General features: G+C 38.8%; 1 protein-coding gene across 1 annotated transcript in view; it reads right to left on the bottom strand.

Annotated features, from left to right (window-relative positions):
- The window catches only part of LOC124798078, a 362131-nt gene that overhangs the window by 261389 nt on the left and 73814 nt on the right, over positions 1-26928 (bottom strand). Inside the window, exons 3-4 of the mRNA XM_047261317.1 lie at positions 25441-25509; positions 25050-25133 (exon numbers count right to left, since the gene is read on the bottom strand). Coding sequence (XP_047117273.1) covers positions 25050-25133; positions 25441-25509 — 153 coding nt within the window. The remainder of the gene's footprint in view (positions 1-25049; positions 25134-25440; positions 25510-26928) is intronic.

Raw genomic sequence — 26928 nt, 5'->3', positions numbered from 1 at the left:
ATGTTACTTATCGAAGCATGGAAATTGAGATTGCGATGCATTTTTTGTAAGCCAGTCACAGCTCATGTCACGTGATCTCACCACCTAATGACAGCATAGGACACGTGATGTAGTCAGCCAATAGCAAGAGCACTCTTACGTGGCGCGAACATACAAATAAGAAAAGTTAATAGTTTAAATTACAAGAAAAGTAAAGCTTTCACACACAATATTGGTCTCTTAAGATTAATAGGCTGCAAGAGAAGCTAAGCTTCCACATATAATGATGATCTTTTTTGCGCGTGTTACACTTTTAAGATACACCACACACATGTGCCAGTAAAATTTATAATAACAACGTAAATGTCAGATCTTCCGGGCACGAAATTCTTCTACATGGTCGTCCTCAAAGAGTTGATTTTTAAATGAGTCAAGCCCTCTATGATTTAAGAAATTCATCATACATTCATGAACATAGTTCATATTGCGTAAAAGGAAATTTACTTTGAAAGTAACGCTTTTCAAACCACCACTCACAATACTTTCCCGCGAGGTGTTAGAAATAGGTTCATTTCAGCAGTTGCCAGAGGGCACCAGGTAACAGGCGTCACTGCGATTGTGCAGCTATGATGACGCAGGAAGCCCGTACGTTCGTTCGTGTAAAACATTAAAAGATCTTGCATTATGTCATATAAGAAACAAGACATCAGAGGACACTTCAAGAGTAATGGAATTTCATGAACCATACTAAAATGCATAATTCGGCTTAAAGTCCACATTCGTATGTCCAGATTTGGATGTAAATTTCTTGGAGTACCAGTACTGTATTATCTCATGTTTGCTTCTTTATTATGGCATAATGCAACATGAGCTATAAGATAGAAAATGTGCACTTGGAATGCAGTGAACAGTTGAAACTAGGCAACAATCTGAAATTAAACACTTTGTTTCAAATAAATTGACTGCCTCAGTGGAAAAGATTAACAAGAGCCAATCTCTTCAGTAAAAGCGACAAAAATAACTTTGTTGTTCTGTAAGGCAATTTACGCTTTCTGTCAAAAAGGTGGAAATAAAACCTGGAACTAATAAGATATTTTAACCATCCATAATTATGCGAACGTATTTTAATTCGTTTGTTAGCCCTGGCCACAGAAATCCTTTTTGTTTTCATTTAATGTGAGAGCAGTAAACGAAGAGGAAACAGCAAAATCACTAAATGTAAACACGGGTCACGTGGAGACTCCCCACCTCCTCACTACAATTCATGACTGTTCTGGGCATCAGCCCAGGATTAACGATATTTCCGAACCGGGGCAATACTAGATAGTGGCACCCAGCCACACATCTGTAGCCAGAAGCGGAAGAAGGTACTACTCATACGCTCCTCAACTGTGCATGCACAAGAGTCCGCCTGCAACTGCTCAAACAAATCACAGTTGTCACTTCACACTCATCGTAGGCAATATGTTGTTAGGAAGCATTGTGTAGTCTTCCTAAAGCCATCAACACCCTTTGCTGTCACCAGACACTTGTATGAGCACTGTGTTTTGTTGTTGTATATGACGCAATTCCTTTGGAACTTAAGTATTATTTTCTTTTTTTCTTCTCTTGTTCATGTTTCATTGCTGCAGTATTATTCTACAGAAGCGGGATACACTAATATCCTTTGTTAGAGTATTGGTTCTTACCAATCAAAATCACAAAAATTTAAATGAAAACTAAAACACTGAAAAATTACCAGAATTCTAAAAAATCCCCGGGTTGTTCCTGGTTTTCTCGTGGATGGAAAAATTTCTGGGTTTTTCCTGGATCTCCTGGTTGTCCCAGGTCGTATACACACTGAATTAAATAACGGTGATAATATGATACATAATTTGATACTTAATACAGAATTTTTTTTCCCTTTTATGAGATGTAATACAGATGGGAGGGTTTGTATCGATTTTCAAAGGGGTGGGTAGTGTAAGTACAAGCATGACTAACACTAAACACACATCGCACCTTTCAAATGACCCTCGCAAACAAGTGTGACTGATTCTTCACCATTTGCCATTCCATAGGGGTTGCTAAGATTTTTTTTTAGGGACCTCAAGAGTGAAGGTGAGAATGTCCATTCTGTAGGAGATGATTAACACCATACCGGCTTCTCACTCAGGTACCAGCGAGGTAGGGATCCTGAGGAAGGGGGGTGGGAAGGGTTTCCTGTCTTTGGGGCTATCTTCTTTCACTTCTTCGATCTTAGCAACCATTTTTTCTACTTTTTCCTTTCTTACTTCCCATTTTAGTACCTATCTATCTTTCCTTCTATCCATATTCAACTATTTCTATTGCAGAAGTCCTTCCTAATTTCCGCAGTTTCCAATAATCTAGGCTACACAAACACACTTACGCATACACACGAAGAAATATGAGTACACAAACAACGAAGTTACACATCAAAAAGGGGAGAACCATCAAGCATTGTAGGGGGAAAGGAATGTGTACATTGGGAAAGGATGCACACATTGTCATTTACTGTGATGGTTCTACATCGCACACATGGTTATATAGGAACACATCAGGTATGTGGACAATGATGATTCCATGTCACATATGAGCGTAAGTGCAGAAGAACTATGATAATTGCAAGAGTATGTAAGACTAGAATGATTCCACAGCAAATATGTATAAGAAGGATGTGCGAGTAAGGACAGAGGACAGAAGCTAGAGAGGAAAGCATCAAAGAAGGTTAGTCTAACAAGTATTTTGACAACTGGTAGGATAGTTGAAGTAAAATATATTGAATGATGTATGTAGGCATGGCGTATGCTGGAAGTGTAGAAGTTGATGAGTTAATCAGGACTCTAGGGTATGAAATGAAGTATTAAAAAGCAAGTGTGAAGTAGATTTTTAATTTTTTTCAGAGAATATTTATTTATAGTTCAAATGGTTCAAATGGCTCTGAGCACTATGGGACTTAACATCTTAGGTCATCAGTCCCCTAGAACTTAGAACTACTTAAACCTAACTAACCTAAGGACGTCACACACATCCATGCCCGAGGCAGGATTTGAACCCGCGACCATAGTGGTCGCGCGGTTCCAGACTGTAGCGCCTAGAACCGCTTGGCCACCCCGGCCGGCTTATTTATAGTGTACATAAAGATGTATACAAGGGCAATGAATCATGAGGCCGACTCAGGAAGAATAGGGGGCAGGGAGCAAGGGGGCACCCAGAATTTATTAGATATAAAAGGCAGATAGGTAGACCTAAGAAAGTCTGACCTACACTGTGCAGACAGGGGCGCCAAGAAGGGGATTGACCTGTACCATAGGAGAATAGGAATTAAAATGGGCTTACCTACTGAAATGGAAGGAGGAAGTGAACTCATAGGGTCAACCCATATGTATCTATAGAATTTCGTTTAGTTGTTCTTTGCTCTCTCCAGCAATTTAACTATACCTTACCTCTTCATTATTTAACTCACATTTCCAGAAAGTAGCGTAAAGTTTAAGTTGTTGTTTCAGAAACTTTGCACTGTTGCGTATACACCAAATTTGAGGAACCATATTTTTGTGTTTATCTGTAATTTAACCGACTTATTCTTAATAAACTATTACGTTTATCATGAGTGAAAAGTGCTTGACTTGCCGTAGAATTGTTAGGTCGGGGCTTTGGTGTGATGGGTGCTGTAGTTTTTTCCATGTGGGTGACTGTAGTGATGTGGGAATAGGGGAAGTAAATGAGATTCATCAATGGTTTTGTAAGATATGTAGTAGAGATTGGAAGATACTTTAACAAGAGGGGAAAATTGACACCCTTCAGGCTGAGGTAGACAACGCCAGGGGAGATCTTGATGGGTTAAAGAGGGAGAAGGGTAAAGAGAGGTGGGAAGTGTCAACAGGCAACAGGAGGAACAGGTCTAGAACTTTATCTGACAGCTTCATGGTGAATGTGGAAAACAGATTTGACCTGTTGCTTCAGTTAGAAGCTGGTGAGCCTCAAGTAGTTGCAGGTGTTGGCAGAGCACAACAAACTTTCAGCAGCAAATTGAAAAGTAAGACTGTAGGGAAATCAGTAAAGAGAAAGAAAGTAGTGTTGTTAGGTAGTTCCCATGGAAGAGGTGTTGGCCAACTTTTGCAGCATGAACTAGGGCCAGAATCCCAGGTCACCAATTTTTTTAAAACTAGTGCTGGTCTGGAGCAGGTGACGGAGGATTTAGGATCACTTTGCAAAGATTTCACCAAGGAAGACACCGTGGTTATAGTGGGTGGGGCAGGTGATAGTATTGACAGTTATCCTGGGTACAGTATAGAGTGTGACCTGGCAAAGATTGCATCAGCATCGAAGCATACTAGTGTTGAGTTTGTATCTGTTCTTGGGCACCATGACCGACCTCATTTGAACTCTGTCAAGAGAGTTAATTTGGAGTTGGAATGGCTGCTTATGTCGGGTGCAGGGTCACACGGTGTGGTTGTGGTTCCTGTTGATTCAGTCAACAGGTGGGATTATACTAGGCATGGCCTTCACCTCAACAGGAAATGGAAGGATAAACTGGCTGGGAAAATAGCAGGAAAGTTAAAGGGGGGAGGCACTGTCATGAGTGATAAAATACCAGTGGTTATAGGGTTCAGAAATGACCCTTTTTTAGGGTAGGGAGGACAGAAAGAAACCAAATTTTAAGAGAGGTTAGGACTGAGACAAACCTTCAGTTTGGGAAAGAAACCAAAAATCATAATTCTAGCTTATTACATCAACCTAAACAGCTATTGGTTAAGAATTTTCTACAGTCAGCAGATATTTCAACTCTACCCAGCTTTAACTCAGTCAATGTGAAATGTCAGCTATCTTTATTGCATCAAAATATTTGAAGATTGAGAAATAAAATTAATGAGTTAATTATCAGTGTAGATGAATCAGAGTCCTCAAACCCAGCTGACATAATCTGTCTCTCTGAACATCATGTGACCACTGGTATAGAACTTTTAATTGTTACAGGGTTCAGGTTGGCATCTCACTTTTGTAGAGCAGAAATGTAGAAAGGAGGAGTTGCCACAGTCATCAGAAACTGTCATAGATTTAAGAACATAGACATTCATAAATTTTTCCTAGAACAGCATATGGAAGCATGTACAACAGAAGTAGAATTTCACAAAAAATCCTTCATGATATTAAGTGTATATCGAGCACCTGCGCATAACTTTAATCTGTTCATAAACCACCTTGAAGCTGTACTGTCCCATTTAACAACCAAAAAAAAAGAAATAGTGGTTGCTGGTGATTTCAATGTAGATTTCCTTAAAGACTCTCCCAATAAGAACTTACTTGAGTTAGTAACACTATCATTCAACTTAATTCCCACTGTAAAGTTCCCCCCACTAGGATGGACAATTGCTCACAAACAGCCATTGATAATATCTTTATAGAAAAGCCCAATGAACAAAATTATATTACAAAACCAATAGTCAATGGGCTCTCAGACCATGACATGCAGTTCCTTCTGTTAAATGTTAATACTGAACAGGATATAAAATCTGTTAAATCTGAGCTCAACAGGGTAATCAATAAGCTAAAAAATTGATTATTTTAGGACACTCCTCAGAGACACTCACTGGACTGATGTTTACAGTGCTCAAGGCATGAATGAAAAATACAACACTTTTGCTAATAAAGTACTTACCTTATTTGTACACTGTTTTTCCCCAAAACTAACCAAGGTTAGAGCAAAGTCTACAAAGAAGCTATGGATTACTTAAGGACTAGGGGTATCTTGTAAAACAAAAAGAAAACTGTATCTGTATATCCAAAACAGTTCTGTTGTTGATGCTATAGCACATTACAAGAAATACTGCAAAATGTTAAAGACTGTAATACGGGCATCAAAGCAAATATATTACAAGGAAAAGATAGTCATGTCAGGTAACACAATAAAGACAATATGGGATATAGTGAAAGGGGAGACCGGTAGAACCAGGCATGAAGAGGGACAAACAGCATTAAGAGTAAATGATACATTGGTGACAGATGTGTATAGTGTTGCAGAACTTTTTAACAAACATTTTATAACTGTTACTGAAAAGACAGGGTTGTCAGGTTCTGTAGATGCTGCTATGGAATACCTCAGACCAGACATTTCAAATAACTTCCATATTATGAATTTGACCCTCACTACCAGAGCAGAAATAATGTCCATTATAAAATCTTTAAAATCAAAAACATCTAGTGGGTATGATGAAATATCAACAAAGTTACTTAAAGAATGTGATTCTGAGTAAGTAACATATTATGCTATCTTTGTAACCAGTCATTTATCAGTGGAATATTTCCTGAATGGTTGGAATATGTTGAAGTTAAGCCACTGTTTAAGAAGGGAGATAAAGAAATAGCATCAAATTTCTGTCCAATTTCACTTTTGCCAGCATTCTCAAAAATTCTAGAAACAGTAATGTACAATTGGCTTTATAACCATCTTATCGCTATCTACACTTACAGTGAAATGTTCTTAATTCATTAGACAAAAAATTGCAGGCAACTGGTATATTTTGTGAACTGTCAAAGGCATTTGACTGTGTAAATCACAATATCCTTTTAAGTAAATTAGAATATCATGATGTAACAGGAAATGCTGCAAAATGGTTCAAATCTTATATCTCTGGCAGGAAACAAAGGGTGTTATTAGGAAAGAGACATGTATTAAGCTATCATGCATCATCCAACTGGGAACTAATTACATGTGTGGGTCCCACAACGTTCCATTTTAGGGCCCTTACTTTTTTCTTGTTTATATCAATGACCTTTCATCGGTAACATTACCAGATGCAAAGTTCGTTTTGTTTGCCGATGATACAAACATTGCAATAAATAGCAAATCAAGTGTAGTCTTAGAAAGATCAACTAATAAAATATTTGTGGACATTAATCACTGATTCCTAGCCAATTCTTTGTCACTTTGAAAAAACACACTACATGCAGTTCAGAAATTGTAAGGTGTGTCCCACAAGTATATGCCAAACATACGATGACAAGCAGACAGAAGAAGTGGACAGTGTTAAATTCTTGGGATTACAGCTTGATAATAAATTCAATTGGGAGGAGCACACCACAGAACTGCTGAAGCGTCTTAACAAATCTCTATTTGCATCGCGAATTGTGTCAGACATAGGGGATATAAAAATGGAAAAGCTGGCATACTACGCTTACTTTCATTCCATAATGTCATATGAGACTCTTTTTTGGGGTAATTCATCCAACCAAGCTAAAGTTTTCTGGGCACAAAAACGTGCAGTAAGAGTTATATGTCGTGTGAACTCAAGAACATCCTGCAGAAGCCTGTTTAGGGAACAAGAGATACTAACTACTGCTTCCCAATATATTTAATCCTTGATGAAATTTGTCATCAAAAATATATCACTTTTTCAAACCAACAGCTCAATTCATGGAATCAATACTAGAAATAAGAATAATCTTCACAAGGATTTAAAGTCACTTACTCTTGTACAAAAAGTTGTGCATTATTCAGAAACACACATTTTCAACAACTTGCCAGCAGCCATAAAAAGCTTAACAACCAATGAAATTCAGTGTAAGAGAAGTCTAAAGGATTTATTGGAGGCCAACTCCTTCTACTCCATTGATGAATTTCTCACAAGGGAACCTCCCCATCGCACCCCCCTCAGATTTAGTTATAAGTTGGCACAGTGGATAGGCCTGGAAAAACTGAACACAGATCAATCGAGAAAACAGGAAGAAGTTGTGTGGAACTATGAAAAAAATTAGTAAAATATACAAACTGAGTAGTCCATGAGCAAGATATGCAACATCAGGGACACTGTGAACTCAGGAGCGCCGTGGTCCCGTGGTTAGAGTGAGTAGCTGCGGAACGGAAGGTCCTTGGTTCAAGTCTTCCCTGGACCGAAAATTTTACTTTCTTTATTTTCGCAAAGTTATGATCTGTCCGTTCGTTCATTGACGTCTCTGTCCACTGTAATAAGTTTAGTGTCTGTGTTTTGCGACCGCACCGCAAAACCGTTCGATTAGTAGACGAAAGGACGTGCCTCTACAATGGGAACCGAAAACATTTGATCGCAAGGTCATAGGTCAACCGATTCCTACACAGGAAAACACGTCTGATATATCCTATACAACACTGGTGACGGCATGTGCGTGCATCACATGACAGGAATATGTTGTCGACCCACCTAACTTGTACACTTAGAGAATGGGTAAAAAGATTCTTCTACCTTGCCCGATTTAGGTTTTCTTGTGGATGTGATAATCACTCTTAAAAAAGTGATGAAAACATAAGAGTTTGTCACATAAACTGAAAATAAAAAATTAAAATTTTCACTTGAGGGAAGACTTGAACCTAGGACCTCTCGTTCTCTAGCTGCTCTAGCTAATTCATGTAGTACATAAAGAAATATGAATGTTTTAGTTGGACCACCCTTTTCGCTTTGTGATAGATGGCTAGTCAGTACTGAGAAAAAAAAAAGTACAAAAAACTAGAATAAAGTATGAAATACTGAAGTGTCCATGACACCTGGAATTTACAATTAGAGCTGAAGAGAGAGTCTTCACCATGCATAAGTAAGAGTAATGCATAATGATATCATAAGTAGAGGCTTAAGTTCTAAAAAACAAAGTACAATAAAGAATCAATGGAAAGACAAAAATCCGAAGCCTGCTCTATGGAGTACAAGGATTTCTGGGAAAAAAAAATTGTGTATATAAACTTATGTAGTAAATGATTACTTTTAAAATGTGTACAGTATTAACTGACATAATGATTATGTATAAAATATCGAGTGTTCGATCTAAGGAGGGGGATATGTAGTGATTCGAGAATTTCCACATAAATTCTGGAACCATTCGACCTTCTGCCGCCTCGAACATGCGATGTTTCAAAGATAAGTGTGAGAGACAGCCTATTTATTGCGCAACACATGTCTGTGTGTGCAGGATTGATGTTTATTGTGGGAAGACCAGAGCTGCGTCAGACAAGCCGAACCGATAAGTGTTTGCTGGTCACGCCTTGGAAGCTGTATTAAAAGGACAAGGAGTGTTTGTGTAATATTCCGTCATTTATGGTACTGTGATAATAATTATTGTTAAAGAGACAGATGAAGCATGGATCGAATAGAGATTTTACTTATTTCATGTATGGGACTCGCTAGAGGCGAGACATGTTAATAATTTGTGGTGGATATTAAACCAACCATGATATAAATGTATTTTAATAGAGTCTAATGTTTGATGACTCAGTTGGCTTAACAGAGTTGAAAGGTTTATACAAGAAATGGTAAAGTGGTTTCCTGTTGAAGTGAAAATATACCGTGATTGAACTGAAAGTTTTCTACGAGTGCCCAATTATTTGAAAACTAGAGTCTTTTAAATTCTTATAACCAGTGACAGTCTTCGGAGAAGAAGCTTTTGGGAGATTGACATAGCTGATTATCCAGAGAAGAGGATCAGCTAGACCATCACGTATGTCAACTGATGAGAGACAGGTGTGAACTGTGAATGCAATCCAGTTTTGCACTGCTCCTCGTATTGTCAAAACGTTAGAATGTGGCGACCGTGACAGGACAAACTAATTCCTATAGTCCAATTGCAAATTGCAGCCATTAACACTTGAGCTGATAACATGGAAAGAAATTTTAAAGAGAAACTAGCCACTTCAGACATAATGAACATCAGTAATCTGGAGGAACAGGTAGAAGAGATGATAGACAGAAAAGCTGCCACGAGAGTGACCTCTGACAGCGTGTCTCCGATTTTAACTTCCGAACTTAGTAACACTAAGAGAAATGCAGATGAACTATGGAAAGAATTCAAACTTCTACAGGACAAAATGGAAAATAGGGTGACTTCTCCTAACATAGCATTAACTAGTTAAGTAATGACACATGTACAATGAGGATCAAATTCAGGGTTATCTAGGCAGTTTCCTAAGTTTAAGCCGGATAGGGAAGTACACCCTATTCACTTTTTGGAAAGGTTCAATCAAGCCTTGCAGGCAATACAATTTTGCACCACACTCCAGGTTGTCTAATGTGTTAGAACGTGGTGACCAGTGAAAAGGAATCGAACAAACGGGAATTTTGAGTGGAAATCAAAGCGTAAGATATGATGTGTTGCCATAGCAACCAGATATAACAAGACAAGAGAAACCGTTTCATGGAATGGGATTCGGCCTAAAAGTTCAAATGGCGAAAATTAATAAATGCAATAAAAGAGAAGATGTAAGAAAGATATAACGTTACAAGAAAAGAGATAAGATTCCGACGTATTAGACTAAGAAGAAATATGACGAGAATAATTCATCAAAGAAGATCTAGTGTGGGGAGTACGCAACTCTCACCCACATCGCAGGGATGCAGACGTGGGAACCAGCATAAGTCCAACGACGCTGGTAACAATCACTGTTCACCGGTGCCAATTCCACATACACTCGCTGACGCCAATGCTGAAACCAGCATTAGACGCCACCGGCGCCAGTGCTGTTCGTCGACGCTGATTACACATCCGCTCATCAACGCAGCTTAGAACTCTAGCGCTGGGTGAGCAAAAACAATAATTGTTTGAGTGTAAAGTTGAAGAAATTGTTGAATAATAGACTGTTGGTAAATTTACTATACTTGGTGCAGAATTTTTTTTGAAGATTACTAGATCAAAAACTAAGAGAAATATGGATAGTACACAGAGAATTGGGGGGAAACTTCAGAACCAGCTATGGCAATGAAAGTGAGTAAGGAGGTGCCTGACTAGTTCAAAGTAGATTCAGCAGCTTTAAGAAAGGAACTAATTGCTCAAAATACTTCTTTAAGAAAGGAACTAACGGTGATTTTAGATGCAAAATTAGAAGCTCAGAGTTTACAATTAAATGACAGAATAAATGACCAGGGTGCTTCTTTGAGAAAATAAATAAGTGCAACTTTAAGTGAAAAACTCGATGCACAGAGTGCAGATTCAGAGACTCTAAGAAAAGAAATAGGCTCAGTACATTCTCAACTAGATGACCAGAGGACAGATTCAAATGCTCAAAATGCTTCTTTAAGAAAGGAACCAGATACTCAATTCAAAGACCAGAATGAGTTTTTTTATAGTTTTAGGAAAGATTTAGACGATCGCATCGCGACCTTGAGTAAAACATTAGACGATAAACTGAAGACTTTATAAACTCAATAAATTGGATGCTCGAGGTGAGATGTTAAAGAAAAACCTAGACTTAATAAACTCAATGAATTCTAAATTAAAGGCTCGGAATGCAACTTTAGATATTCAAAAGACGAGTATAGGTTTGCTGCCCATCAAAATAGACACTCAATGCAAAGAATCTAGTAATCGATGCGAAGGCATAATTACTTTGAAGACTGAATGTGACGTCAAATATACCAATAAAGAACCCGATCTTAATGAAAAGCTAGAATCTTGTGAAAATGTGTGTAATGTTAAATACAATAATGTAAGACAGGAAATGAATACTTTGAAAGAGAGTGTAAATCAGCCTACGGAATTAATGTCGATTAGTCAATCGCAGATTACAGGTGTCAGTACACGAGTTGTCAGTGCACGAGTAAATAATGTAGGAAGAAATTTCAAAGAGAATCTATCCAGCTTTGATATCACAAGTGTATGTAGCTTGGAGGAACCACTTAAAGAAATGATAGATCAAGGAGTTGCCGCAAGAGGTTATAGGCAACTTGTGGAAAGGATTCAAATTTATCCAGGATAGAGTAGAAAATAGAATAACTTTACCTGATGTTGTGTTACCTAGTAAAGTGGTGATTGTTTTGCCGTGGGTAGACTTTCACACAAAATTTAAGGAGAAGTACTGGTTTGCACTTGCTCAATTGAAGTTAATATTAGATCTACGGGATACGGGCGATGTCATGTATGTCCCCCGGGGATGTTAACATTCTGTGTTAATGGGCGGAGTGACAACTGTTGAATCCCAAGTTGTTTTCGGTGTTTCTTCCAAAATAGTTTACTTGCACTGAATTCCCTTCAATGCCGAAATTATTCTGTAGTCTATTATGTTGTTGTTGTTGTGGTCTTCAGTCCTGAGACTGGTTTAATGCAGCTCTCCATGCTACTCTATCCTGTGCAAGCTTCTTCATCTCCCAGTACCTACTGCAACCTACATCCTTCAGAATCTGCTTAGTGTATTCATCTCTTGGTCTCTCTCTACGACTTTTACCCTCCACGCTGCCCTCCAATACTAAATTGGTGATCCCTTGATGCCTCAGAACATGTCCTACCAACCGATCCCTTCTTCTGGTCAAGTTGTGCCACAAGCTTTTCCTCTCCCCAATCCTATTCAATACCTCCTCATTAGTTATGTGATCTACCCATCTAATCTTCAGTATTCTTCTGTAGCACCACATTTCGAAAGCTTCTATTCTCTTCTTGTCGAAACTATTTATCGTACATGGCTACACTCCATACAAATACTTTCAGAAACGACTTCCTGACACTTAAATCTATACTCGATGTTAACAAATTTCTCTTCTTCAGAAACGATTTCCTTGCCATTGCCAGTCTACATTTTATATCCTCTCTACTTCGACCATCATCAGTTATTTTGCTCCCCAAATAGCAAAACTCCTTTACTACTTTAAGTGTCTCATTTCCTAATCTAATTCCCTCAGCATCACCCAACTTAATTTGACTACATTCCATTATCCTCGTTTTGCTTTTGTTGATGTTCATCTTATATCCTCCTTTCAAGACACTGTCCATTCCGTTCAACTGCTCTTCCAAGTCCTTTGCTGTCTCTGACAGAATTACAATGTCACTGACGAACCTAAAAGTTTTTATTTCTTCTCCATGGATTTTAATACCTACTCCGAATTTTTCTTTTGTTTCTTTCACTGCTTGCTCAATATACAGATTGAATAACATCGGGGAGAGACTACAACCCTGTCTCACTCCCTTCCCAACCACTGCTTCCCTTTCATGTCTCTCGACTCTTATAACTGCCCTCTGGTTTCTGTACAAATTGTAAATAGCCTTTCGCTCCCTGTATCTTACCCCTGCCACCTTCAGAATTTGAAAGAGAGTATTCCAGTCAACATTGTCAAAAGCTTTCTCTAAGTCTACAAATGCTAGAAACGTAGGTTTGCCCTTCCTTAATCTAGCTTCTACCAGTTTATCCATTTGTTTGTAAAGAATTCACGTTAGTATTTTGCAGCTGTGACTTATTAAACTGATAGTTCGGTAATTTTCACATCTGTCAAAACCTGCTTTCTTTGGGATTGGAATTATTATATTCTTCTTGAAGTCTGAGGGTATTTCGCCTGTTTCATACATCTTGCTCACTGGATGGTAGAGTTTTGTCAGGACTGGCTCTCCCAAGGCCGTCAGTAGTTCCAATGGAATGTTGTCTACTCCGGGGGCCTTGTTTCGACTCAGGTCTGTGTCTGTATATGTGCGGACGGATATGTGTGTGTGTGTGTGTGTGTGTGTGTGTGTGTGTGTGTGTGCGTGTGTGTGTGCGCGCGTGCGCGCACGAGTGTATCTCTGTCCTTTTTCCCCCTAAGGTAAGTCTTTTCGCTCCCAGGATTGAAATGACTCCTTACCCTCTCCCTTAAAACCCCTCTCCTTCCCTCTTTCCTGATGAAGCACCGTTGGTTGTGAAAGCTTGAATTTTGTGTTTGTGTTTGTGTGTCTATAAACATGCCAATGCTTTCGTTTGGTAAGTTACATCATCTTTGTTTTTAGATATATTTTTCCCACATGGAATGTTTCCCTCTATTATATAAGTATATATAAACTATGGTAATTCTACATCAGGTATACGTAAGAAAGAGGCATGAGTAATGAAGGAGAACACAAGCCAGATTGGAGTTAATTATGATGCTTAATTAAGTAAAGCCAGTGTAGCAAATATTCTAATGGAGTGATGAGTCATAGAGTAGTGGGACTTGATCATTAGGTGTAGACATAGTATCTATTATGAGTTGAATAATATTGGTAGACATAGTATCTGCTAAAGATTACAGAATTGAAAAGTAGAGGACGATTCTAGGAAGTATTAAGAAGTGAGCATGAAATGTGAAATAGATTTTTATTTTTTCCAGGAAATATATAATATGTATGCTAGGGAAACGAACCATGAGGTCTACTCATAAAGGATAAGGGGGCCATACACAGCATTTGCTAAGGATATAGGGCAGGCGTACCTATGTAGGGATAGGATGACCTGTGGCCTGAAGAACAGGTATTTGTTATAAAGGGGCGTACCTACCGGTAGGTACTGATCCTAGGGGAAAAGGACAGTATCGTGACAGAAGTCACACAGTTAATAGGAATTATTCTGGTGAGTTTGATTTCTATATTCCACTAGCATTATTATGTTTTATGTGAGTTTACAAGTGTTGAGAAGAACACTTTCATCTGCCTATAGATCCACCAGACTACAAACAGCCTATAATTAATGAGGCTATTACGTACTAAAGAAGCAGTACAAAGAATTAGAATAAAGAGTAAAATACTCAAGTGAACACCCGGAGATTACGACTGGAAAACAAAGGTTTATGCGCCACGACTCCTAGATATAAAAGAATTGACTCCACCATTCAGTGAAATACTCCCGTTTTATAGTTAAAAAAATTAAATAGTAAATAATAGGGTTATACACAGTTAATTAATAAGAAAAAGTGGACTGCATACTTTTGAAATATGAATTATTGTTATTTGTAATACTAATGTACATAATGAGTATTGTGGTGCCCCCAGAATTTTACGAAAGTCTGGAGACACTCGTGTTCAAGCTGTTTCGAACAAGCGTTATTTTAAAGTAGGGCGTAAGAATGAGCATGGGATACTGCACCCATTTATTGTTTGTGCAGGCAAAACTGGAAGGGAGATAATTCGTTGGCGTTGGCAAGTGTTCAGCGCGACCTGCCAAGAATAAGCAAATACGGCCCGGAAGCTCCGTGGCTGGCTGCAAAGAGTAGTGTAGCATTGTATTGTTAAAAAACAAATGGAGAGACTTGAAATAGTGACAGTTTATTAGACGCTGAACTGCTGTTGAGAGTACGTGGATAGTCAGCCATGATAAAAGCTTATGTATTAATTGTGTTCAAAAATGTGTAATTAACTGATTCTGGGTGCCCACTAATGTGCGGGCTTACGTCATAAAGTTAAGTTGTTTTTTGTACAAAGTGGAAATAAATATGTTCTGGTGCATTGAATGATATTCCGATGGCAGCATAATTTTTAAATAAGAATAGAGAGCGAGAGAGCGAAAATTTCCCCCTTCCTAGCAGTGAAATCTTCAGAGAAGCATCCGGTGCTAGCAGAAGACATCGGCACTGCAAGAAAGCAGAACCAGCATTCTTCAACAAGTAAATCCACGAAAATGCTTAAGCTGTATAGAGAGAGCTTAACATTACACTGGGCCACCACAAGAACATGGCAACCGTAAAGAAAGAATCTCAGAAAGAAAGTGAAATATTAAAGAAGAAGCTATAAAAAAAGGGGGGGAAAAACAGTTGGGAGTTGCCATAGCAACCGATAGCAGCATGGCTGAAGAGTGATTCCACGATACTTATCCAGAAATATTGTGTTGATAAATGGTGAAATGATTAAGGGAATCAAGAAAATCACACAACGCTGCAGTTAGTCTCAAATCGCCGACGCCGCCGTCCAACGCTGACGCCGCCGTCCACCAACGCCAACACTGACGCCGCCGTTCACCAACGCTGATATCGCATCACACCAATGCCGACACAGCCGTCCACAAAAGCCGATGCCATTGTTCACCTACGCTGGCGCCGCCGTCCATCGACGTCGGCGCCACCTTACACCGGTGCCGGCGCCAACTTACACCAGTGCCGGCGCCAACTTACACCAGTGCCGACGCCAACTTACACCAGTGCCGACGCCAACTTACACCAGTGCCAACGCCAACTTACAGCAGTGCCGGGTGAGCTACTTATTGATTGTGAAGTGTGGGGGGTTGTGGAAATAAGTGAGTGTACTTTTAATGATAACTAGATTAAAGCCAAAACAAAAGACAATGGAAAAAGAACATCAATCCGTAGAGTCTGTTGGGCCTATGGGAATTGAAAAACAGGGGCCAGATTTAGGCAACTTAATGACGTTTATCAAAGTGCAGTTTGAATCACAGAACACAAAACAGACGAACTGAAGGCAGAATTAAACTCTAAGTTAGATTTGCAAAACACAAAACTAGAGGCTCAAGTTAATATCCTAAGTAATCAGATGCAAGAATGGAAAAAAGGATTGAAAAAAGAATTGTCCGATTCCTTGAGTGAACAGACAAATATTTTATTTAAGGATTTAGAACAAAGAAATGAAGCTCATCTAAAAGGGTTAGTTCAAAAATCAGAATACGATGTAGACTGTAAATGTAGTAATTTGGAAACACAATTTAACGAAAAATACGACTCTTTGAAAAATGTATGTAATGTTACATTTGATGTGGTCGAACGAGAATTAACTACGCTAAAAACCAATGTCCAGAAACAAGATAAGTTGCTCCCCCTAGGACAGGTGCAAATTTCAGGGGTCTAATCACGGGTGGAAACCGTAGAACAGAACTTCAAAGAAAAGTTAATGACTGCAGAGCTTATAAATTTGAATGGCTTAGAGGAACAAGTAGAAGAATTAATAAGACGAAAGGTTGGAGGGAAACTAAGTGTTGTTATCTCTTTGCCTATAGTAACTTCCGATTTAGATAACACCAAGAAAGACTTAGAAACTTTGAGGAGAGAATTCAAGCTTATGCAGGAGAAACTAGAGAGAGGCACAGATTACCAAAATATTATATTAAATAAGGACATGATAACCGATTTGCAATGGGGATCAAATTCAGGCTTGTCGAAACAGTTTCCTAAATTCAAACCAGATGGGGAGGTACACCCCACCCATTTCTTAAAACGGTTTAACCAACCCATACCTAAAAGTTGGGAGGATGCTAAGAAAATAGAGTTTGCGGTAGGTTATTTGGAGGGTGAAGCTTCAGAATGAGGCACAGTAAATATGGAAAACTTCACAGCCTGGCAAGATTTTCAGAGCAAGTTTAAGGAAAAACATTGGTCTTCAAGTGCACAAGAGAAGTTGATCTCAGATTTGTGGGATCCTAAATACTATAGTAATGCCTGGGGTGCAATGCGCAAGTATTTTGCCTGGCATTTGACAAGGGCGAAATATTTAGACCAACCAATGGAAAATGAGGGATTATTTAGAATTTTAATAAAACGTCTACCTACTCATGTTAGAAAAGATATTCTATGCAGTGGGTGGAAAACAGTGGAGGAACTGTTATCCTTTGTAGATGCACTCAATGCAATCAATTAAGACAGGAACGAGAACTTGTATGCACAAGAAAATCCGAATAATCAGTCAAAGCATTATGAATCCAATCTTGCCAGAGTCCACCAACCTGGCAGGAATGTAAATAGAGGGGGTTGCTCACGAGGACCATTAACATCCAACCTCGGTCCGGTAACTACGCAGGAATTCGTGCCCAGCAACAGCTGTGGAAAAGGAGGTAATGCTGTTCCAACGTATGGAAATCATCCCGTGGTTGGTACCCATGACGAAAACGTGGAGCGATCTGGACCCAGGGCCGGGGCCCAGGTCATATAAATACATTGAAAGCCCTAAATAAGAGGGTACAGGTTTCCTTTATGCATAAAGTACCTACCAAAGAGTGGCTACTGCTGGAAGAAACGAAAAAAATAACTACGCCACCACAACCTATTATAACAGGAGAGATAGAAAACCACAAAGTAGACATTCATCGATTCTGGTAGTGAAGTATCACTTATTTCTAAAGAATACTTTAATACATTAAAAACTAAAAGTAATTTACCTGTTTTACCAGTAACTGGGGTATACATAGTTAGTATAACTGGAAAGACGAGTCAGGTTGTTAAATACAAAACCTTGGCACACTGCCGTATAAGTGATATGACATTTCGACAACCTTTGCTAGTAGTGGAAGAGATAAATAAAGATGTATATACTAAATTTCGACGAGAACTGCATTTATGTGGGGGAACCCGAGAATAAACGTTGCATTAAGTTTGTGACGGACAGCGATGTGTACAAACAAACATCTGAACACCAAAGATTACAATTAAGCGCGTCAGCTCGGTTGTCTCCAGAGACAGAGTTAACTTATACTGCATGTCCACAAGATGACTTTCACAAAAAGGTAAGTGAATCTGAAGTGTTAGATATTGAACAGCAAACAGATTTAGTGAGAATTTTGTCTAAATACCATTCAGTATTTTCAGAGAATCCGGGTACCGTTAGCGATTATGTTTGCAAATTTAAGATTAAGGACGAGACTCCGTTTTTTAGCAAATCATACCCATACCTATAAGTCTTAAATAAGCGGTTGTGGAGGAGATTAATAAAATGACTCATCAAGATATAATAGAAAGGAGTATGAGTGTCTATAATAATCCCTTAGTAGTAGTGAAAAAAGCTAAAGGTGGAGTGAGATTGGTGGTAGATGCACGCACTCTCAACCATCATATACCAAAAGAGATCGTCCGGTTAATATAGATGAATTATTAACTAAATTTAAGGATGCCCAAAATGTGTGACATCTGTCAGAAAGCTAAGGAGAATAATACCCATGTAAAGTATAAGATGTAGCAGATCATTCGTAAAGCATTACATGACCTCACAGCTGCCGATTTTTTTGGACCCATACCCAAAGGCAAGGGAGGCGTGGCTTATATATTAGTAATTATAGAATGTTGATCGAAATATGTAAGACTGTATCCTATTAAGAAGGCTAATGCACAAACCCTGGCCAAGTGTTTGCAAGAATATTTTATAGCTACAAGTAAACCGAGGTGTTTTCTTTCTGATAATGGACCCCAGTTTACCAGCCATGAAGTTAAGGAATTTTTAGTCTGGGAAAATATACGACACATTTTAATATCCAACTATAATCCATCTTCAAACCCTTGTGAAAGAGTAACGAAAGAGATTGGTAGGTTGTGCCGCACTTATTGCCACGACACTCATACCTCATGGGCGGAAAGAATTAAAGATTTTGAGCTTATTCTAAACGAACTACCGCATTTGTCTACAGGAATGATGCCCGTAGAAGCCATTGACAAGCCATTTATAGGAAAACCTCTAATTAAGTGTTTTTGTGGCTAGAGCAAAAAGCTACTGATCACCAAGCAATTCAGGAAAGAGTTGGTAGAAACTTACATAGGAGCGCCCAACGACGGGTAGATATTTATTGGCGACTCCATGGAGTGCTGTGTGCACAATGACCATATATGTTAAATTAAAAGGAAGGTCAGCATTGGCCGTAATATTGATGTTTTATTGATGGCAGAATCGATTTTCGATCACATAGTGATCATCTTCAGTGCGGATATGTACAAATTAAACTCAGACACTGATATCAAGTTATCAATAATCAAAACTGAGAAGAGATCACAATAATAAACTTTTGAGCTTTCAGTTATTGTGATTGCTTCTCAGTTTTGGTTATTGATAACTTGATACCAGTGTCAGAGTTTAATTTGTACATATCAGCACTGAAGATGATCACTATGTGATCGAAAATTGATTCTGCCATCAATAAAACATCAATATTACGGCCAACACTGACCTTCCTTTTAATTTTAAAGGGTATATAAATACAATGCAACTGCAACTGACCCAGAATACCTCATAGATGACTTAGTATTAGTAAAACAACACCTTCGAAGTGCAGCACTGAAAAAAAGAAACACACAAATTTTTTCTGAAATACATAGGACCTTATCGTATTCAATCAATAGTACACCAAAAAACCCTATATTTAGTAGATCCTGTGACAGGAGAGGAAAAGGGAATGTATAATGTTAAGGATATAAAACGACATGTACAAAACCCCCAGGGACGTTGACGTTCTGTGTCAATGGGCAGAGTGACGTCCGCCGGTTCCCGAGTTGGGTTCGGGGTTGCTTCCACATTAGTTTTCCTGCACCGAACTCCCTTCAAATCTTTGACTATCCTGTAATCTATTTATAGCCCTTAAGCTATCCTATCATATTAGTATTAAGAGAGACCAATTATAACTACACGATTATGACTAATTTAAGGAGTCACAATAAACAGTAACCTCTAAGCATGAGATAAAACTAACAGGGTAACATTCTAACAGGAGATATAATATGATGGTACTGTTTAGGAAGAATGATACCTAGATGACATAAACTGAACATGTGTAGGAAATATAGTGTGATGTGACTAACTGAATAACTATTTGATTATAGTGTATATAATTTCTATTTTTAGAGAATGTTTTATATATTTTGTAAAGTGTGATGTGATTGGGGAGGGTTTATATCTATTTTTGAAAGGGGTGGGTAGCATAGGCACAGCCACGACCTACACACCACACCCTTCATACAACCCTGGTTCTTCATCATTTGCCATTCCATAGGAGTTGTTAAGATCTTTTCTTCGGGGATTTCAAAGGTGATGGTGAGAATGCCCGTTCTGCAGGAGACGCCGAACATCATATCTCCTCTGGCTTCTCACTTAAGTACCAGCAAAGTGGGGATCCTGGGGAAGGGGGTGGGAAGGGTTTCCTGTCTTTGGAGCTGTCTTCTTTCTTTCTTCGATCTTAGCAACCAATTCTTTTATTTCCTTTCTTACTTCTCCTAAGAGTACCAATCTATCTTTGCCTCTGTCCACATTCATATACTTCTATCACTGAAGTCCTTCTCTTCTCCATGATTTCTATAAATCTTCAATTAAGAACCTTAGTGAGCTGAAGAATCAGGATGCATGATCACACTTCCACGTTCAAACAATTAAATACAAAGACACAGACAAGTAATACACAGGGAGATGTAACAACCGTCACAGATAAGGGGGGAAGTAATGCTCAGGAAGGGCTCTAGCACATGTGCTAAGTAATGACGGTTGCACATCTCAAGTGAAATGGCATAGTGAGCTTAAGCTAAAGGAACAAGGGGGGATGAAGTGTATATCCACCTGTGTTCATAGCTATAGTAGTACAAAGATAAAAGGAAATATATATTAAGCCAGAGGTATCGAGTCAAATAAGTTCCTGATGAATAATAGGACTGTGCAGACCGAATAGCCCGAAGAAAAGAAATAAAGTTACAACCATGGACGAAACATATTTAGTCATTAAGGCTATATAAGTGAGCTGTAAGCAATGAACAAGCCAAGAATTTAAGCAGGTAGGCTGAAGGACTCAGGAGGAGGAAAGGAGAGGTAGATAGAAATTGTACCAGGAAATTTTAAATAAAATAGTGGGCAGAGGAGTGCGAAAGACGCCAGACTATGAATCATTGTTAGAGAAGATAGGGAGGGCGCATCAGATACAGATGAAATGAGAGAAAGAGAGGCAGGTAGGCAGACCCAGAGGAGGCTGACCTATATTGTGCGGGCAGGGGCACCAAAAAGTGGATTGACCTGTACCATAGTTTAGTGTAAATGGAAGGGGATCCAGGGGAAGGATGAGGAAGAGGACATTTTCATAGTATCAACCCTTACGTAGATTGGAACCCAAAGGGAAAGGACGGTATAGTGACCTGAGATTGTAGTGGAAAGTTTCTCCTGGTACATTTGAATTCTAAAATTTTTTAAATAGAAAAGACGAGTCCTGAGCGAGGAGATAGAAAAAAGAGAAAATCCCCAGTACAACTAATTTTTTTTTTCAGACCTGGAAAACTGGTGGTTATCACTGCAACAGCTTCTTAAAAAAAAGTAAATACTCTACTCAGAATAACGCCTGAACTTTGAAACTGGCTAAGGAGAGGGATTTATTTTGGCTCAATCCAGGAAGCAAGAGTAAATAAATCTATTGGAAATACCTAATACTTGTTGTACTTTTAGTTTATCATCCCGCTATGTCTATGAAAGATATTACCAACAGCTTAATGAAATACCGGAGATGGAAGAGTTTTTGAACCTAATGTTTTTATGTAGTACAAAGTAACAAGATAAGTGGTACGAAAAACTTATTAAAATATATGTTGTGTGCAAAATAACGAGTGTTCAAGCTATGGGGAGGGATATGTAGTGCCCTCAAGAATTTTACGAAAGTCTGGAGACACTTGTGTTCAAGTTGTTTCGAACCCGCATTATTTTAAAGCAAGGCATAAGGATGAGCATGGGATACTGCACCCATTTATTGTTTGTGCAAGCGAAACTGGAAGGGAGAAGGGAGGTAATTCATCGGCACTGGCAAATGTTCAGCACAACCTGCCAAGAATAAGCAAATATGGCCCGGAAGCTCCGTGGCTGGCTGCAAAGAGTAATGTAGCATTGTATTGTTAAAATACAAATGGAGAGACTTGAAATAGTGACTGTTTATTAGACGTTGAACTGCTGTTGAGATTACGTGGATAGTCAGCCACGATAAAAGCTTATGTATTAATTGTGTTAAAAAATGTGTAATTAACTGATTCTGGGTGGCCGCTAATGTGCAGGCTTACGTCATAGAGTTTAGTTGTTCTTTTGTACAAAGTGGAAATAAATATGTTCTGGTGCATTGAATGATATTCCAAGAGTAGCATAACTTTTAAATAAGAATAGAGAGAGTGAGAGAGTGAAAATTTCCGCTTCCTAGCAGTGAAATCTTCGTAGAAGCATCCGGTGCTAGCAGATGACATTGGCGCTGCAAGAAAGCAGAACCAGCATTCTTCAACAAGTAAGTCCATGAAAACGCTTAAGCTGTATAGAGAGAGCTTAACATTACACTGGGCCACCGCAGTATGTAAAAAATATCGCGTGTTTGAGCTGAAGGGAGGCATCTGTAGTGCTTCGAGAATTTCCGTGTACATCCTAGTACCATTCGTCCTTCTACAGTCTCGAACACATTTTAAAAATGAGTGAGAGAGAACGTACATACTGTGCGACATATGTTTGTGTGTGCAGGCTGGAAAGGAGTCACGAGCACAAGGTAGGCGCGATGGTCGAACGGCGTTGACAGGTGTTTGTCGCTTGCACCACGGAAGTCATATTGGAAGGACAAGGAGTGTTTATGTATCTTATGGTGTTTTTTATCATTGATTATTGTAACAAGAAAAAAAGAAGAACAGTTGAAAAAGTGATTAATTGTACTTCACGTGTTGGACTTGTTACACTATTGTAAATGCATTTAATCGAGTCTAATGCTAGAAGAATCGGTTGACTTGCAAACATCTGAATATTTATGTGAGAAGTGGTGAAGTTGTTCTCTGTGGCAGCTGAAATATACCAAGATGAAGCTAAAAGTATTCTGTGAGTATCCACTTATTTCATGAGTAGAGAGAGGGGGGGGGGGGGGGGAGAGAGGGAGAGGGAGAGGGAGAGGGAGAGGGAGAGAGGGAGAGAGAGCGAGAGAGAGAGAGAGAGCGAGAGAGAGAGAGAGAGAGAGAGAGAGAGAGAGAGAGAGAGACTGATAAATTCCGTTAACCAGTAGTATTCTTCGGAGAAGAAGTTTTTGAAGATGGACGTAGCCGACTATCCACAGAAGAAGACCGGCTGTACATACCACGTAAGTCAACTGATGAGAGAGAGAGGTGTGAATTGTGAATGCAATCCAATGTCGCACTGCTCCTTGTGTCGTTAAAACATTAGAAAACGCACCCGGGAAGGTGTCCGCACACAATGGCTGGAGAATGAGTGGAACTGCAGATCCACAATGATGAAGGAAGCTAAAGGTCTCAGCATCTGAAGAACACAACGCATCATGTAAGGCCCCCTTCCCTGACTAGCTTCCTCTTTGGAAATATTTTGAAGAATAGAGGTCAAAGCCTACAGGGGATCATCACAAAAGGCCAAAATATCTGAGACTCCTTTTCGTCACCTCTTACAACAGGCAGGAGTACATCGGGCCTATTCTAACCCTCAGACTTATGGAGGGGGGGGGGGGGGGGGGAGCCTATTTGAATGAAAGCATTATTTGCTGATCTGTACCCTCAAAACTATTCAAAATAAAGTTGTACGAAATATCAATAGCCAAATATAAATGTAGGACAACCTCAATATTAATCTAGTAAACAATGTAAAAATGTTGACCTCAACAGCAATAATTTAATCTGCAAACATAAGATGACCCTGTATTTTTCAAATGAAGAATTTGGGAAAAAACTTCATGTTATAATCGGGTAAATACAGTAATTTTAAACAAATTATGTCTTTGCCACCAAAGTCAATATGCTGAGCTACGGGCTATGCCAATCTTCACTAGTCAGTCTGTTGTCCCCAGGAACCGTAAGTTACGTATCTGTAGTCGGAACAGACTTTTATTAACTGCCACTCCTGTAAATAGGTTATACTCTGTGGACCTATGTAAGTTACTATACCGAATTTGCGTAAGCTAGTTTAAGTTTGTTAGTAAATACACATACATGGCAGAGATCATTTAGTATAAGAGAAATGCAGATGATATGCTGGTGCTATTCTGTGGAAATATGTACAGGATCAAGGACCAACACCATGTTAATGCAACTCAACTACTTACTTCCTAGTATTAAACACACAGTGAAATTCTCTAGGATTAACTTCCTGCAAGTGACCATTGCTAACAGTAATGACATCCACTGAGAGATTGAGATATCCATAACTCATCACACCAAAATGAAATACACATAAGTGCTTTCATATCAATGACTGCCCAAGTTATAAAATAGAATGTAAGTCTAGAAGAAGTTAAGAAAATATTGTCACTATTGGAAAAAGGCTGCTTTTCTGAATGACTATGCAGGGAGTACAAGTGACCAATCGGTTACAAATAAAAATATGACCATGTGGAACTCAAACAACAAATAAAGATCTGCTCTACAATACTACTAGGAGAGACCTTTCAAGTCTGTTTACCCAGCTGAGGAGTTCTACAGTTGCCTGTGGTTTTGTGTGTGTGTGTGTGAGAGAGAGAGAGAGAGAGAGAGAGAGAGAGAGAGAGAGACTATTTGTACACTATGCAGTTGAGCAGATCAAAGATACATTCTTCTTTATGAATGTGACACGACACCATAAAAGTTCCACTTTCATAGTAAGAAATGTGCCTTCACAGATAATGATTAAGCAAGCACATACTGTACAAAGCTGTTTTTCAAAACAAAGATTCAACACACCTGTCCTTCATGCACATTGCCAATTTCTGTGTCCATAGGTGACTGCTCCTGCTTCACCTGCTTAACCAACGGTTCCCAAGCCTCCTGAAACACAAAACAAGTAAGCCAGGAACACACAAAAACATAAGAGACGAAGTCAATAAGGAACTTTCATTTTGAAACAGGTTGCTCACAGTAACAAAATCACTGTAATGTTGTCGAAAAATTATATAAGAAAATAAAAGATAGGGTTTACAACAAATCTTCAATGACAAGAGTAACTGAACACCAGTAAAACAACAACAAGAGAAGTCAAAATAATATTGCATAACAAAATATTAGTCACCCCTATTTGGTCATGAAAATAAAAATCAATAGATTTAAAGAGATTGTCATTTCATTTGTACAATACCTGCATCTCGTATTCGTTGTCAAATGATTCTCCAGGAATTTCTCTCTTCACTGATATCCTGTTCCAACCCTGCAAACAAATTAATTAAATTATAGCTATACTCAGACACTGCATACAAGAGGATGACTACAGATACGGGCAGAGAATGAGACTACATTATCGAACCACATCCTCGCCCCCCTTTACACAAACGTCTAAATCTCCATAATGTCCTTACCTGCCTCCAGCTCTACCATTTGAAGACCTGTGAGGAATGTCGATGTGTAATGAGTAATGAGAGCAATCAATGAAGTGTGACTTGTACTTAAATCAAAATAACAAAGGACCGAAAGCTACAGCTGTGTATTTCCATTCTAGGCACATTCACACACTGCCCATTAAGGTACAGTATTATTTATTTATTGCTTATTTAGTCTGAACACATTAGGGCCTCATTAGGGTCCCGTATCTCAATCAGTATCAACAGAACCCTTGTGAGATTACTTTATTGTCAATCTATCTGTCTGTCAAATACCCATTTTCTCAGGAACAGATGTACCAAGTTGAAATTCGTGTCACATACTACGATCTACGGTCCCTCGGAGGTGTAAAAAGTTGTAGCTTCTAAATTGATGCAATCAAAAGCTACAGGCAGCCATTTATGTCAAATATTTCGATACTTCTAAACTAGCTTACCAAAACCTAGAGGGTACTTTCTGTTAATCTATAATACTGAAATTTGGCAAGAAGCAGTAAAAATAAAGGAAGAAAGTCCAAAAATAGGTAACCTGTAAATATATCACACACACACAAAATATTTCTTTTGTCATTCGTCATCAGAGTTCAAAATTACAAGTAAATCATTCTTGAAAGTTTCGAAATTCCTGGGATTGATATTTTGCCAGTATCAGTGTCAACAACAGGAAAAAAATCATCACAATTCTCAATTCCCAGCACAGATGAACTGTCTGTGTACATAATTTAGTTTGTACTACAGACATGGACAAGTGCTCTACCTTTCTTCCAGGAGTGCTAGTTCTGCTAGGCTTGCAGAAGAGCTTCTGTGAAGTTTGGAAAGTAGGAGACAAGGTACTGGCGGAAGAAAAGCTGTGAGAACGGGGCGTGAGTCGTGCTTAGGTAGCTCAGATGGTAGAGCACTTGCCCACGAAAGGCAAAGGTCCCGAGTTTGAGTCTCGGGGCGGCACACAGTTTTAATCTGCCAGGAAAGTTTTGTAACAGTGCACACTCCGCTGCAGAGTGAAAATCTCATTCTGGAATTGAAACTATAGTTTATATGGATAACATAGACAATTTCAATATAATGAAAGAACTTAATGAATACAGGAAAATGGGAATATGTAGGAGCAGACAGTATGGGAAGTAATGAAAAACAGAGGTGATTGTGTGAAATTTGGGAGAGCTTTGTCCGGTCATTTAGGATTAGATCAGGACTTTAAGCTAGATGTTTGTTAATTTCCTGGGTTTCCAGCTGGCTGAGTTTACGGCCTT

The sequence above is a fragment of the Schistocerca piceifrons genome, chromosome 5, assembly GCF_021461385.2.
Source record: "Schistocerca piceifrons isolate TAMUIC-IGC-003096 chromosome 5, iqSchPice1.1, whole genome shotgun sequence".
NCBI classification, from domain to species: domain Eukaryota; kingdom Metazoa; phylum Arthropoda; class Insecta; order Orthoptera; family Acrididae; genus Schistocerca; species Schistocerca piceifrons.
This window is presented reverse-complemented; position numbering and strand designations above follow the sequence as displayed.